Source organism: Sinocyclocheilus anshuiensis, unplaced genomic scaffold, assembly GCF_001515605.1.
Source record: "Sinocyclocheilus anshuiensis isolate Anshui unplaced genomic scaffold, SAMN03320099.WGS_v1.1 scaffold770, whole genome shotgun sequence".
In the NCBI taxonomy this organism is placed as follows: domain Eukaryota; kingdom Metazoa; phylum Chordata; class Actinopteri; order Cypriniformes; family Cyprinidae; genus Sinocyclocheilus; species Sinocyclocheilus anshuiensis.
In genome coordinates this window covers 50364-66348 of record NW_015544161.1, presented here as the reverse complement: position 1 = coordinate 66348, position 15985 = coordinate 50364, and the positions used below count along the sequence as shown (strand labels likewise).

Below are 15985 nucleotides of genomic sequence, written 5' to 3'. Positions count from 1 at the left end.
TTTTGAATAGCAATTGGGTGGGTTTTGTTGTGAAACCCTGGCAACCCTGGTACGGCTGTATGGTAAAATACATTAATTATGGGCCTCTTATTTCATGAAATGTAGCTTGACTACACTTGCAAAAATGGCATATACAAGGTGTATTAAGGGAATGAAATGTTAACTGGTTTACAGTGGTACATTGTGCTCATTTTTTATTATTATTATTTTTTTTAAATCAACCAATGATGAAGGCAATGCTAAAATGTAGCAGTGTATTTTCTGTTTAGAGTGTTTTATCAGTTTTGATCCACCCTACCTCCTTAAACCACAGACGAGGACTCGCTACGCAAGTCCCACGAAACACACTACGCAAGTCCCACGAGTTTGTCGAGATGCAGTTTTATTCATTATTGTGATGGTAATATGAAGTACTTTTATTTTTTACTGCAGATATTATTCCTTGTGGGGATATGTTAATGGTTTCAACAGAATGTTATAGGATTTGTTACAGAAATGTATACACAGTAAACAATACAAGATTAGTAAAAGAAAATAGGAAAGAACTGGAGAGAATTTGTGGGTAATTTTTTTTTTCACTAGTTTCATTCCCATTTTGGGAATGAATATTTTTCCATCAGTGTTAAATGTATTTATTTATTTGTATTATTATTATTATTATTTTTTTTTAAGATTTATTTTTTGGCATTTTTGCCTTTATTATGATAGGACAGTGAGTAGACAGGAAGCAAAGTGGGACAGGATAGATGGTTATGGAATATAATTTTGTAAATATAAATGGTTATTGTGGTTTAATTTACATTTGGAAGTCTTTAAATAATGTTTATGGTTTTTGACAATAAAATATTAATATTTAGCTTAACCTAATCATTGGTTTTAATTTGAATCTTATCATATATATAATATGACAATAATATTATTACATTATTACTTTAGCATACTTAACAAATCATGTGCATTAAAATAATCAGAAATGTCCTTTCTTCATATATTTTCATATGAATATTTAAATATACATGAACCACTGATTTCTTAAGCATTAAATGTTAGTGTCTTGTTCAGTAATATTTGAAATGTTAGGCTACTCATTAATAAAAAAATAATAGCATAAACATAGTCATACACATTATCAATTCAATTGTTATTCATTTTAACATGGTATATTAATGGTCGTTTTATTTTTATTTTATTTTTATTTTTTTTTTATGCTCTTTTTATTTATTTTTTTCTGCGCAACGTCAACATGACGATTGCTGCGTTCCGGAAACTTGCTCCACCAATCCTGTCGCAGCATTTGTGTCACGTGATCTTCGAAAGCAGACTGACCACGAAATTTGAAATGTGGAAACAGATCGCTAGTGCGTGTTATTTATTGTGAACATTCAACACTGCGATTAATAAATAGCACCCGAGAGCTTTGTCTAACAAACAGTAAGTATTTTTGGTTGTATTAAATGTTTATAGTCTGTTTTAAGATCAAATAAGAATATGATCGTTGAGTAAACCGTATGAATGTATGAGCTCCATGACTTGTATTATGTATATGTTGGCTATTAGACTAAAAATGCTCTTTTCGAGAATCGTTAGTTTTATTCGAGTATTTTAAACTAAATTTGGGTTAAATGTACTTGCTGATGTCTCAAACGTGTAGTAATCAAAAGGGGGAACCACATTAACTGTGAACTGATGTTAGCAGGACTTTGGCCTCCATTTGTTTTCCTGGCTGAAGATGGCATCTCTCACTCACAGTGGTAATCATCTTTTTATCTAATCACAATATCTCTAAACTACCCTTACAAAAATTACTGCAGTGGTACCATGGTACAGTGATTCTAGCAGATAGTAATACCATGGTTAACCATGGTAAAAACACTAACACGGTACATGTCCAAATCACCAACAACAGTTTTAATTGTGTAGAAGTGTACTGTAACAACACAGAAAATAAACTGATTTCTTTTTTTTTTACTTCTAGATTTTGTTTCACTGGCTGAGGAGAAATTTGACTTTGATGTTTCATTGTCACCTGAAAGGTTTGTTTTAAATGTTCAATATGTTCAAGGCAGTGTTGTTATTGTTGACTAAACCTATTAAAAATCATTTTTGTTGATTGAAAAAAAGCTGAAATGAAATCAAATATAAATATTGATGAAAAACCAAACTTAAAACCCGAAAATTAAACTTAAAAAACTGAACTGACTACAATCAGTGCTACAGTTACTAAAATAAAATTAAAGCTAAACAGAACTATAAACAATAAATAAAACTAATAAAAATGACAAAAGCACATAACAAAATGACTAAGACTTGATCTAAAGTTAAAATGAGTACTTAAAATATCAAAATAAATCAATTTCATTTTTATATGATGAACAGATTTAATTTGGTTAAATGGTTTGGTTTGGAATGACATGAGAGTGAGTAAATTATGAAAGAATTTAAATTTTTTGCTTATTATTCCTTTAATCTGCATTATACAATGTGAATTATAATGTTGATTTAATATTTTATGATGATAAACATCATGTGGAAATGTTCCCTCATAGCTTCAAAGGAGATTACGAGGTTGAGGATGAGGTTTTCATGGGTCCAATCAGTCATAAAGAGAAATGCATTTCTCATGGAGTGGAGATTCATGTGAAGGACAGTATAAGCAGCGGCCTGTCTCTGGGAGAAGAGCCCAGCTGTCCAATCAGTCATAAAGAGAAATGCATTTCTCATGGAGTGGAGATTCATGTGACGGACAGTATAAGCAGCGGCCCGTCTCTGGGAGAAGAGCCCAGCTGGAGTCCGCTTACAGGAGAGAAGTTTGATGAAATCTGCAAAGAAGCTCAGCTACTCGCCAGCCACCTCGAGCAAACGGTCACAGATTCTGTAGCTGAGAGCAGCGTTGTTTCCTCAAGCCAAGCCGAGGAGACCGAGACGTTTGAGGAGGACACCACATTCAAACTGAACATGTTTAGCAAGCCAGCTGATGTTCTGAGTCCCATCAAAAGAGAAACCTTTCTTGTGCAGGACAGCCCGATGAAGCAGCTTCCACCTGCCATTCAGAAGCGTATGCTGAAGTCTAACGGGACGGCTGGGTTTGGTAAACCACGTCTCAGTACATCAAGTCCAGTCAGGCCTGCTGTGACACAGCCTAAGATGGCAACTAGAGGCAAAGCCCTTATGGCTAGTAGTGGGGTGTTACCCAGCAAACCCACAGCACAAGGGAACTCACGACTTTCCTCCAGCACCAAACTGCCAGCGGCTACTAAAACTAGGCTTCATCCTCCCAGCAAAGTATGAGCACTTCCCTCTATTTATTTAGATTGTTAGTGTTTAACATTAAGATTTACTTTGGGTGTATCAATGTTTTTCAGGGTAATTTTAGGCTAAAGCGCAGTCCCAGCAGTAGAAACACAAGTAGAGCTGGTTCTTCTGAAGACCTTCTCTCCGATAACACCAGTGTTGCTTCTGATGTCAGTGATTCTTCCTTTAACAGTAGTTTGCCAGGAAGAAGCAGCATTCCGGCCCGGAACAAGGTAAAAGGAGCTGCCACTGTTGTATCTTATTTTCTTTAAAAACCTTTGATTATACAGTTATATAACTGTTGATAATACAAAAAACAGTATTGTTGTGAAATAATATTGCAATTTAAAAAAAAAAAAGTTTTCTAATATATTTTAAATGTGATTTATTCCTGTGATGGCAAAGCTGAATTTTCAGCCACCTTTACTCCAGTCTTTAGTGTCTCACATGATCATTCAGAAATCATTCTAATATGCTGATTTGCTGCTCAAGAAACATTTCTGAGAACAGTTCAAATTGTAGAAACTGTGATAGACTTTGATTAATAGATAGTTCAAAAGAACAACATTTATTTGAAAAACTGAATTTTTGTTGTATTAATGTTTTTCTCTCCGTTTTGATCAATTTAATACATCCTTGTTGAATAAAATTTATTTCTTTTTTTTTTTTTAAATGTACTGACCCCAAACTTTCAAACTGTTGTGTAGGTTGTTATTACAATGTACAGTAGACTTATTTTGTCATTTAGTGTACTACCAAAATAAGAGGATGTATGACATGGTTGATATTACAGATAAACCTTTTTTATGTATTTAAACATTTTTCTATATCATTTAGACAGAATTGCGAGCTCCAGCTGTTCTTAAAGCTCCTTCCCTTCAGAACTCAAGAGTTGTAGACAGGAGAAGAAACACTTCATCCTCTTCCTCATCTGTGTCCAGCATCAATTCTAGTCTAACTATCTCTCCAGGAAGTAAAGGTGACCCTTCATACCTTTATCATCAAATAACACTAAAAATTAATTTTTTATACTGTACCTTATAATGTTGTGATGCCTAAATCCACATTTAAACGTATTTGTTTTGTGTATTTAATTTTTATTTTTTTAGGTTTCAGTTTTTATGGATATCGGCTATTATTAATTGTTTACAAGACCATAAACATGTATTTAAAAAGTAAATGGTGTTGATTTTGATTTCATTTTGACTTTAAAATGCAAGTGATGTACCTGAAAGATTGTTGGGTATCTACTGCCATCTGCTGGTTAAGTTAACATATCTCAACTCCTCCTCTCACCAGCCAAACTTAATTCCTCCCTAAACTCCAGCACTAACAGCATCGGTGCTCGTTCACGCAGCAGCATGAGCAGGTTGCCAAGTTCTAGCCGCAAATCCTCTGTTGTTACCAGAAACCCAGAGCCCCCCGTCAGCAGACGGACCTCCATCTCTACACAGAGGAGGAGGACATCTGAACTCCTTCCCAGACCTGTTAGAGCTACACCCATTAAAAAAACAGACCCATTACCACCTCCACAGCTTCAGACCCCAGCAAAAAATAGAGGTGAAAAGACCGCCTCTACATCCAGCATCCCTGCATCTGCTGCTAAGATGGGTAGTGCTCTTAGAGGAAACCCCAAACTCAAGGTCCCAGTGGTGAAAACACCCACAAACTACCTGAAAGGAGTTCGCAAATCAGAGGGTGAGAAAAAAACATAGTCATGTTAATTAATAGGAATTGCTAGGATGAATCTCACTAAACCTGTTAAGAAAAAATTATACATATTTAGCATATGGGAAATGAAGCCTCTTAAGATTTTTTGGTCCCACTTTATATTAAGTGGCCGTAACTACTATGTACTTATATTTAAATGAATCATTTGGTACAATGCACTTATTGTGTACGTACATGTATTTACATTGTACTTATATTTGAAAAATATCTGCTTGTAATTACATCTGTAATTACATTTATAATTACACTGTTGACCATCCTTTACAACTTAACCCACCCTTAAATCTACCCATACCACCAAACCTGTCCCTAACCTTACCCGTTTCCCACCTCAATAGCAGCAAAAGTGTTTTGCAATACAATATGAACACAATCAGTACATTGTACTTATTTTTTGATGTAAGTACATAGTAGTTAAGGCCACTTAATATAAAGTGGGACAGATTTTTTTTCTTTGATTTTTTTTTTTCATGGTAGACATTGGTTTCTACAAATTATCTTTATCATAAGGAAAAAATATATAAATTCGGGGAAAATATTTTAAAATAAATACTATATAAATACTAAGTGTATATATATATATATATATATATATATATATACACACTTATATATATATATGTACACAATTAATAATTGTAATTAATTCTTAAAACTCTTAATTATTTTACTTGCGTAATACAGCATACAGTCTTTAATATAAAATATATTATTTTATATTATTACAAAATATAGCATAATATTTAGTTTTGATATTTCTATATTTAGCATAATTTATGTAACAATAAATAATATAATTTAAATATTCTATCATGGTAGTATTTGTTGCAACACCTTATATTTACTCTGATTTAAATGACTATTACAGTAATGCAAAAAAACAACCTAAAACTAAAATTTTAAATAATTTTTTTGAAAATCTGAATGGTCCTACAAAGAGGAATACATTTTTGCAGAAATACAGAATTTACTGCACTAATTCTTTTATTTTGATTTTGGGGTGAAATGTGACTTGAACATGTTTTCGGGAGATTTAACCAGGACATTACTGTATTATTAAGCCATACTAACTTCTGTTGATTTTATAGTTTCCTCCTCGCCTGACGTCCCTCGTATCATGAAACCAAAGAGATTATTGTCTGCATGCAGTGTGGAGAGGTAATATTGTCATGTATTCTCATAACCTTTCATTTCTTTTGAAGGATTGTCTTAACTTTGACATGTCTTTGCAGTATTCCTGATCATCTAGTCGGTCCTCCAGTTGGCCTCCTGACGCCCTCAGCTATGGGCAGTAAACTGCGGAGACCCTCAGCTCTTCCCACTCCAGTCAACCGGCGGATCTCTGGCATCCCTGCACTCACACCCAAGAGTGTGACACGTCTGAGTAAACCTTCCCAGGTCACAGAGCACTCATCGGCCTCCAGCCAAACGGCCACTCATTCAAGGTGCTAATTTTGCCCCTAAAACTAATTCTTTGAGTTTTTAAGGAACTTAATAGTGCAACAAATTATCTCCATTGTTCTACAGCTTATCACAATCTCTTTATATGTATAAATCTAAGTCGAACTTTATTTGTACAGCCCTGAAAACATGAAAGAAAGTGAGAATCAGGAAGATAAGCGAATTTTAGTGACCAGTGAGGAGACCTGCCCTCCAGCTGACCTCCAGCCCTGCTCCCTGGTCTTTAATATGGAGGATGAGCCTGAGGAACCTCCTCCCTGTGAGCCAGCAGCTGTGGAGAATCCCTCTGAGCCGCCTTCATGTGATCCAGAGCCTCTTGAAGTCGACATCAAACCCCCAACTCTTCCAAGCACAGTGGACACCCAAAAACACCTGCAGAACACAGAGAAAAAGGAAGTTAAAGAGGTGAAATAAACTCTATTTGAAGTGATTTTTAAATGACATGCATTAGAAGAAAACGTCAACAGATCTGAAAATGTTACAATTGTAGGTTTTGCTTGTGGACGCACCTGCACCAGCACTTCAGCTGACAGAAAAGATGCTAATTGATCTCTCCAATACCCCAGGCCTGATCAAAACCTCTGGAAAGCCCTGGGGAGGACAGGTGAGACGAAAGATTTTATATATATATATAAACACTACCGTTCAAAAGGTTGGGGTCGGAAAGATTTTAATGTTTTTAAATAAGTCTCTTATGCTCACCAAGGCTGCATTTATTTGATCAAAGAGCAGCAAAAACAATAATATTGTAAATTATTATTGCAATTTAAAATGTTTTCTATTTGTATTTATTTTTAAATACAAATTATTAATTAATTACTGCAGTCTTCAGTGTCATATGAGCCTTCAGAAATCCTTCTAATATGCTGCATTTCTTTTTATTAACAATATTGAACAGTTGTGCTGCTTTATATTTTTCTGGAAACCGAGATGCGTGTTTTTTTTTTCAGGATCCTTAGATGAATAGGAAGTGTAAAAAACAGCATTTATTTGAAAGAAATATGTTACTTAGAACATTATAAATGTCACTTTTAATCAGTTTAATGTGTCCTTGGTGAATAAAGGTAGTAATATCTTTTTTTCTTTTTTTTTTACGGTAATGTACATACTCATATTTCTTCATTCAAGTACTTATACTGTTTATTTCAATTGGTTTGTAATTATTGACACTCTTTTCCTGTAGTTAATTGACCTGAGTTCACCTCTTATAAAGTGGAGTCCAGAGGACAAGAACGAAAATGCTGAGAATGCGGCTCCACTGATCGACTTGTCTTTTTAGAGGACCTGCAAAATTTACTGTGAACTGTGCCAAGAAAAAAGAATTAACTGGAGCGTTTCATACTGTTGAAATTCATTTCAAGAGGGAGCATGGATGATGCTGCTGTGCTTTATTAGCCTTTGTGCTTTTATTTGTGTTGTCTGTCCTTCGTGATTGTAATTATGGTGATTTGCAGTATTTTTAAAATGAAAGTTGTTGTATTTCTCCCAAAACGTACAAAATAAATGTTACATTTACAACATCAGCCATTACTTTTGTTTTTTTGGTAACATTTTAAGAAATATATCACACACAAACCTCCTCCTATACAGTAGGGGGCGCTATGTATTTACTGTTTTCAGACTTGGCATCTGAAGTATAGAAGAAGACGCCCAAAGAGCGGCAGCATCGTTTAGCAAATTCGATGTTTACTTCGACCACTAAATTAAAAATGCACTTTGCTTGATAATTTACCTTAATATATTTGTGCATCTTAAATTGTGATGTAAAAATGTCAACGCTTGTCTTAGACAATGGTGCGAACTTCGCTAAAATCGGGTACAGTCATGAGAAAGTCAGGTAACGTTACGGTCTTTTTATTATGTCTTCCCTTATTGTTCAAAATTATTTTATGGTCGTTATATTGAGCTAAATGCAGAATATTATTTTCCAGTAGCGTTATCCCAAATTGCCAATTCCGTTCGAAGACCTCTAGGCTGAAAACATTCACTGCCAATCAGTTGGATGAAATCAAAGACCCGTCCGGACTCTTCTATATCCTCCCGTTTCAAAAGGTATGGCCTCGATATGAATTATAAACTTCACTGCATGCTGTATAAAGCGACTTACTTAATCTCTTTTGCGTCTATGTCAGGGGTATCTTGTAAACTGGGATGTGCAGCGCAAAGTCTGGGATCATCTGTTTGGAAAAGATATGTTTAAGGTACTTGAATAATTACAAACATATCACGTTTTATGAATGTACAGTATGAGATATTCAGCCTGTTTGCAGGTGGACTTTGCGGATACCAACATTGTGATAACAGAACCGTACTTCAACTTCAGCTCAATTCAAGATACTATGAATGAGATTCTATTTGAAGAATATCAGTTCCAGTCAGCACTCAGAATTAATGGTATGTTTAGTGTACTAGGATTCAGCCATAGGATTCTATAAGTATTTATTCTATAAATCTGATGATTTCATTTCATTTTTCAGCTGGATCTTTGAGTGCTCATCGATACTTCCATGAGAACAACTCTGAGCTGTGTTGCATTGTGGTGGACAGCAGCTTCTCCTTCACACACATTGTTCCTTATTGCAGGGGAAGAAAGATGAAAGAGGGCATTTGCAGGTGAGCTGCTAATTAGCCTAATATAATTCTATAAAGTTCTATAAGCGCTGAAGATCTTTTTATAAATCTCTTTGCACTTCCTAGGATAAATGTTGGAGGAAAGCTTCTCACCAACCATCTGAAGGAGATCATTTCATACAGGTAGGCTTTGCTCCATTTAAGTAAGTATATTCTTTGTCAGTTCTTCCTTACAGCAGATTTCTCCTTGAGCTTGTGACAATTTTGTCTTAAAGGCAGCTGCATGTGATGGATGAGACTTATGTGATCAATCAGGTCAAGGAAGATGTGTGTTATGTGTCACAAGATTTCTACAAGGACATGGAGATTGCACAGTAAGTTTGTATCAACTGGATTGTTGTGCGTATATACATATACACCCACAAGCACACAAAAGTAATACTTTTATTCAGCAAGGATGCATAAAACTGATCAAAAACATTTAGAATTTTACAAAACATTTCTATTTCAAATAAATGCTGTTCTTTTGAACTTCCTTATATAAATTTAATTCAAAAATCTTTTGGATAGTGTATAGTATATTTCATTCTGGTGATTTCACAGATTGAAAGGTGAGGATAATACAGTTATGAGAGACTATGTGCTGCCGGATTTCAGCTCTATCAAAAAGGGATTTTGCAAGGTAAGCAATTTAGTGTATAACAGTTCGAAAATGCTGCGCCTTATTTTTGTAAGAATTATGTCATGGTTCGAAAATGGCATACTATAAAAAATTGAAACAGTACTTGCTTTTTTACTTATCCAGCAATTTGTTTTTCTTTATGTGCTGTAGCCTAGAGAGGAGATGAATTTTACTGGCAAATATAAAACTGCGGAGTTTCTACAAGGACATGGAGATTGCACAGTAAGTTTGTATCAACTGGATTGTTGTGCGTATATACATATACACCCACAAGCACACAAAAGTAATACTTTTATTCAGCAAGGATGCATAAAACTGATCAAAAACATTTAGAATTTTACAAAACATTTCTATTTCAAATAAATGCTGTTCTTTTGAACTTCCTGTTCATCAAAGTTTTCTGAAAAAATGTATCGCGGTTTCCAGTAAAATATTTAGCAGCACAACTGTTTTAAACATTGATATAGGAGATGGGCATACCTGAGGCTTTGGTCAACTCCATTAACAACATGCCGGAAGGTAGGTTGAGTCTCATTAGATGTATGTGTGGTTTAAAATGTTAAAACATTAAAAGTACTCTAATATAAGGCTCTTTTTATTTCCAGAGATGCAGCCCCACTTCTACAAGAACATTGTTCTTACTGGCGGCAACACCTTGTTCCCTGGATTCAGAGATCGGGTTTACACAGAAGTCCGGGCACTCGCTCCTGTGGAGTATCAAGTTTCTGTCGTTCTGCCACAGAAGTATGTTTTGAGGGTTCCGAAAGAATGATTGACATTCAAATTTTGTTAACTATGTAGACTGAATATCTGTCTTTTCTTCCCAGTCCTATTTGTTACCCATGGGAAGGAGGAAAGTTATTGGCTGAAAACCCTGACTTTGAAGAGATGGTGGTCACACGAGAGGATTATGAGGAAAATGGACATTATGTGTGCGAGGAGAAGTTTGATATTTGATGCATACGAATTGTCTGTCATTTTGTACAGAAAAATTGAACACTGCACATGTTTTGTATGAAAACTAAGCTGTACATTGGCGTACTATATATTACACTCAATATTACTCAAGTCAATAGGCCTTTTGACTTTAAATGTAATAATTTCGTTGTTTTCAGCCTTTTTTTAAAGAACTTTTTGTATATATTATATTAAGATGTGAACTGGAGAAACAAACGTATTTTTATTTACTGTTGTATTTTTTTACTGAATCCAGTTGATTATATGATAAATAATATGTGACCCTGGACCACAAAAGCAGTCTTAAGTCACTGGGGTATATTTGTAGCAATAGCCAAAAATACATTGTATGGGTCAAAATGATTGATTTTTTTTTATGCCAAAAATCATTAGGATATTAAGTAAAGATCATGTTCCATGAAGATATTTTGTAAATTTCCTACTGTAAATATATTAAGACTTAATTTTTGATTAGTAATATGCATTGCTAAGAACTTCATTTGGACAACTTTAAAGGTGATTTTCTCAGTATTTAGGTTTTTTTTGCACCCTCAGATTCTAGATTTTCAAATAGTTGTATCTCAGCCAAGTATTGTCCCATCCTAACAAACCATACATCAATGGAAAGCTTATTTATTCAGAATTATTTAAAATAAAAAAGACCCTTATGACTGGTTTTGTGGTCCAGGGTCACATATATGTTTACGTTAAAGACTTGACTAGCCTAATATTTTATATTATGAAGTGCCTCTTTGATCATTAATATGAGGCACGTGAGTTGCGCGCGGTAAATCATCCTCGCGCTCAAAATAAAAACAGCGGGAAATCGCTTGAGAGACGGGAGTTCAAACTCATCAAACATTCTTGTTGGTTTAAATAAATTACAGTATTTTATAATAATTTCTCTAAATACTTGCAGCGTAATAACATACAGTAGTGGAAGTAAATACATTTTGGATCGTTTTCTAGACTGCCGTGATTGGTTATAGAGAGATCACACACTCGTCAGGTAAGTTAACGTTACAGATGATTCTGTGGAGAATTTATAAAGTAGCTTTTTTGTGAATAAAAATCGTTTTATATAAGATGGTATCTTGTTTAAATCGTTTTCAAATAATTTAATTCATTAAAAATAAGCTGAAATCATGATTGATGAGACGTTACAAGAATGTCAGTTTTTCATTCTTCTGAATAATTATTTAATTTGACAAGTTGGAGTTTGTATTTTGTTGCTGCTTGTATTTAAATAGACCAGACTACAGCAAAATACACTTCATACAGTGAGACTATGGCAGCTTCCGGGAAAAAACAGAACAAGAAGACCAAACACACTGACAGCGCCACAGACCTGAAAGCCTTTGGCTTCGACACTCTGGAGGAAAAGAAAGGAAGTGGATCTGACGATGATACGAGAGATGGTATGCCTGTGTATTCTATCATACCCGTTACAAAAAGATAATTGGTGGTACCATAGTAAAGTGATGGCAGTAGAGGTTATACCATGAGATAGATATACATGGTATTTCAAGGCAATTAGAAATATGTGAATTTATTAACGGTAATAAAAGAGATATAATAATATTAAAGAATTATATTGAAATGATATAAGTATATAATTTGCAATTTAATATGAATTATTTAATAAGTCTATATATACATATAACAAGTGGTGTAGCTGTGAAGCTTGTTTGTATGTTGTTCTCATTTTGTTATATTACATTAGAAACTCCAATCACTGACAAGCTGATCAAGAAAAGATCTGCAGATACATTTGATGATGATAACCTTAATGCAGGCGTGGGGTAAGTACTGAGATATATACACCTGGCCAAAGTTATGAAGCCCTTTCTCTGAATCGAGAAATCGTTTGTTGTCCTTTATCCCAGGAATGAGGTTCAAACTATGCTGGAAAGATTTGGTGGTAAGTGAAGCTCATATCTGATGCTTCCAGTGATAATAAAATAATATTAGCCTATATTTCTGAATAAAGGTCCCTAAATGTTTGCTAAATGAATATCGCCGGCTGTTAAATGCTGTTTTATACTCATAAACATGCCTGAATGGCCATTTAGCGGACATCAGCAAAGCCATGCAGACCAAAAGGAAACGCTTGGAGGTTCTCACCAAAAACTCCCTAAAGGGCAGCACTCAGAAACTGGAGCAAATGTGGAAATCCCAGCAAAATCAGAGGTGAATCAATGCACTGTATGGAAAATGACACGTTCTTCTTTATTCACTCCTGCTTTGATGTTCAAAAACATAAATGTTTTGTATTTTTTGCAGGCAAACGCTGACACAAGATTATTCTCAGCAAGTTCTCTCTGTGCTTCAGCACTGGGGGACCGATGTTCAGAAATCTGAGGAGCAGGAGGAGAAACTGAATGTAAGTGCCAGACATATAAAAATGTAGCCAAGAAGTTGTAAAAGTTGAAACATGTCCTTTTGGGGCACGGCATCACATTAAGGGAAAGGAAACGTTATGAGGATTAATGGTCTTGTGAAAAATATAATGCAACTTTCTGGGATATCTAGCAGCCATTTAGAGATATTTGCCATAAACGTCTCACACTTTGCCTTTGAACTTCCTAATTTCTGTTTTCACAGAATTTGTTTCGGCAGCAGCAGAAGCTCTTCCAGCAGGCGAGGGTTGTGCAAAACCAGAAAATAGACCAGACTACAGCAAAATACACTTCATACAGTGAGACTATGGCAGCTTCCGGGAAAAAACAGAACAAGAAGACCAAACACACTGACAGCGCCACAGACCTGAAAGCCTTTGGCTTCGACACTCTGGAGGAAAAGAAAGGAAGTGGATCTGACGATGATACGAGAGATGGTATGCCTGTGTATTCTATCATACCCGTTACAAAAAGATAATTGGTGGTACCATAGTAAAGTGATGGCAGTAGAGGTTATACCATGAGATAGATATACATGGTATTTCAAGGCAATTAGAAATATGTGAATTTATTAACGGTAATAAAAGAGATATAATAATATTAAAGAATTATATTGAAATGATATAAGTATATAATTTGCAATTTAATATGAATTATTTAATAAGTCTATATATACATATAACAAGTGGTGTAGCTGTGAAGCTTGTTTGTATGTTGTTCTCATTTTGTTATATTACATTAGAAACTCCAATCACTGACAAGCTGATCAAGAAAAGATCTGCAGATACATTTGATGATGATAACCTTAATGCAGGCGTGGGGTAAGTACTGAGATATATACACCTGGCCAAAGTTATGAAGCCCTTTCTCTGAATCGAGAAATCGTTTGTTGTCCTTTATCCCAGGAATGAGGTTCAAACTATGCTGGAAAGATTTGGTGGTAAGTGAAGCTCATATCTGATGCTTCCAGTGATAATAAAATAATATTAGCCTATATTTCTGAATAAAGGTCCCTAAATGTTTGCTAAATGAATATCGCCGGCTGTTAAATGCTGTTTTATACTCATAAACATGCCTGAATGGCCATTTAGCGGACATCAGCAAAGCCATGCAGACCAAAAGGAAACGCTTGGAGGTTCTCACCAAAAACTCCCTAAAGGGCAGCACTCAGAAACTGGAGCAAATGTGGAAATCCCAGCAAAATCAGAGGTGAATCAATGCACTGTATGGAAAATGACACGTTCTTCTTTATTCACTCCTGCTTTGATGTTCAAAAACATAAATGTTTTGTATTTTTTGCAGGCAAACGCTGACACAAGATTATTCTCAGCAAGTTCTCTCTGTGCTTCAGCACTGGGGGACCGATGTTCAGAAATCTGAGGAGCAGGAGGAGAAACTGAATGTAAGTGCCAGACATATAAAAATGTAGCCAAGAAGTTGTAAAAGTTGAAACATGTCCTTTTGGGGCACGGCATCACATTAAGGGAAAGGAAACGTTATGAGGATTAATGGTCTTGTGAAAAATATAATGCAACTTTCTGGGATATCTAGCAGCCATTTAGAGATATTTGACGTAAACGTCTCACTCATGGCCTTTGAACTCCCTAATTTCTGTTTTCACAGATCTTGTTTCGCCAGCAGCAGAAGCTCTTCCAGCAGGCGAGGGTTGTGCAAAACCAGAAAATGAAAACCATCAAAGACCTGTATGAGCAGTTTGTCAAGGTCACAGATGCCGTCATCACTTTAATTAATTGAAATTGAACCAAGACCTTTTTTCATCATTTGGCTGACCGAGTGAGGTCTTTAATTTGTGTGCAGAACATGGAGGAGATGGAGAAAAGCCATGAAGCCTTCCTGCAGGGCACCCAGATGGAGCTGAGAAAGGAGATGACCCTGCTGCAGAAGAAGATAATGATGGACACAGTGAGTGCTTTAACAAAAAGATTTCACAGTTTAGACCAGGGGTGCCCAAACTCGGTCCTGGAGGGCCGGTGTCCTGCAGAGTTTAGCTCCAACTTGCCTCAACACACCTGCCTTCAAGTTTCTAGTATGCCTAGTAAGAGCTTGATTAGCTGGTTCAGGTGTGTTTAATTGGGGTTGGAGCTAAACTCTTCAGGACACCGGCCCTCCAGGACCGAGTTTGGGCACCCCTGGTTTAGACTCTGGGTATTACAAAGGTCTGCTTTAAATAGCCTTTCAGTGTGAAATGTGAGGAATGCTACATTTTCAAGACAGGCTTGGTTTAGTTGTTAGAGCCCATTTATGAAAAAAAAAACTGACAGAATTTCTGTAAATAGTTAATAAAACCATTTTACACAGATTGTATATTCAGATCAATGTAATAATTTATGTAAGAATGGTGATAATCATGATAATTGCACGTTTTATTTTATTTTTACAGCAACAACAGGAGATGGCCACTGTTCGGAAGTCCCTCCATTCCATGCTGTTCTGAAAACATCTTTCTGTTCTTATGTCGCCATTGTAGAAGACTTAACCTTATGTTCTAAAAGGAAGGTTTGTTTTATTGAAAATTTATGTAGAAGGTCTGTATTTTATTTTTTTTTTACATCACTTTGTTCATTTTAATTAATAATTGTATAATAATATGTAAATTATTTTTTCCAGTGTCAAGATTAAAGATCCCATATAATCAATTTTCTTTTCTTTTCTTTTCTTTTTTGAGGCATGTTGTTGAAACAGTTTGGACATACCAAAGCACTTTTTTCTCAATATAGAGAGAGTAAATCTGTGTAGTTCAAGATGAGTCATCAATATTTACAGACTGTAAATTTTAAATATGTTTATCTGCTAAATAAATTTATGAGTACATTAACATTTTGTGCAAGCTGACGGACATGCACAAAAAGTCACTATATGTGTGTGTGTGTTT

The 15985-nt window shown here is 35.2% G+C and overlaps 4 protein-coding genes across 6 annotated transcripts; all 4 read left to right on the top strand.

Annotated features, from left to right (window-relative positions):
* The first annotated feature begins 1254 nt into the window (after window positions 1-1254).
* Window positions 1255-7997, top strand: LOC107695607 (G2 and S phase-expressed protein 1-like). 3 transcript variants are annotated; one of them, XM_016495609.1, is made up of 13 exons: window positions 1255-1431; window positions 1697-1751; window positions 1976-2033; window positions 2547-2631; window positions 2731-3282; window positions 3363-3524; window positions 4129-4270; window positions 4591-4989; window positions 6111-6180; window positions 6255-6467; window positions 6603-6888; window positions 6974-7087; window positions 7667-7997. In XM_016495609.1, the coding sequence occupies exons 2-13, from the start codon at window positions 1730-1732 to the stop codon at window positions 7760-7762; spliced, it is 2199 nt and encodes a 732-aa protein (XP_016351095.1). In that variant the 5' UTR covers window positions 1255-1431; window positions 1697-1729; the 3' UTR covers window positions 7763-7997. The 3 variants fall into 3 exon arrangements, with proteins under 3 accessions (XP_016351095.1, XP_016351094.1, XP_016351096.1); XM_016495608.1 differs by having other exon boundaries at window positions 1694-1751; XM_016495610.1 differs by having other exon boundaries at window positions 1694-1751; window positions 2547-2663; window positions 2757-3282.
* A 97-nt stretch (window positions 7998-8094) lies between these two features.
* LOC107695600 (actin related protein 6) lies at window positions 8095-10868 on the top strand. Its single transcript, XM_016495599.1, is given in 12 exon segments — window positions 8095-8320; window positions 8418-8535; window positions 8616-8684; window positions 8754-8877; window positions 8961-9096; window positions 9181-9237; window positions 9330-9428; window positions 9658-9736; window positions 9887-9962; window positions 10175-10255; window positions 10342-10480; window positions 10564-10868. Coding segments are annotated over 12 exon segments (1176 nt in total). The 5' UTR covers window positions 8095-8252; the 3' UTR covers window positions 10694-10868.
* A 466-nt stretch (window positions 10869-11334) lies between these two features.
* LOC107695593 (synaptonemal complex protein 3-like) lies at window positions 11335-13369 on the top strand (the record flags this gene model as incomplete). Its single annotated transcript, XM_016495594.1, has 7 exons — window positions 11335-11702; window positions 11944-12111; window positions 12417-12495; window positions 12580-12614; window positions 12766-12883; window positions 12977-13076; window positions 13298-13369. Coding segments are annotated over exons 2-7 (534 nt in total), but the record flags the coding sequence as incomplete, so codon positions are not given.
* On the top strand, window positions 13361-15633 carry LOC107695598 (synaptonemal complex protein 3-like). Its single transcript, XM_016495598.1, has 8 exons — window positions 13361-13529; window positions 13835-13913; window positions 13998-14032; window positions 14184-14301; window positions 14395-14494; window positions 14716-14814; window positions 14911-15015; window positions 15494-15633. The coding sequence occupies exons 1-8, from the start codon at window positions 13400-13402 to the stop codon at window positions 15545-15547; spliced, it is 720 nt and encodes a 239-aa protein (XP_016351084.1). The 5' UTR covers window positions 13361-13399; the 3' UTR covers window positions 15548-15633.
* The last annotated feature ends 352 nt before the right edge of the window (window positions 15634-15985 follow it).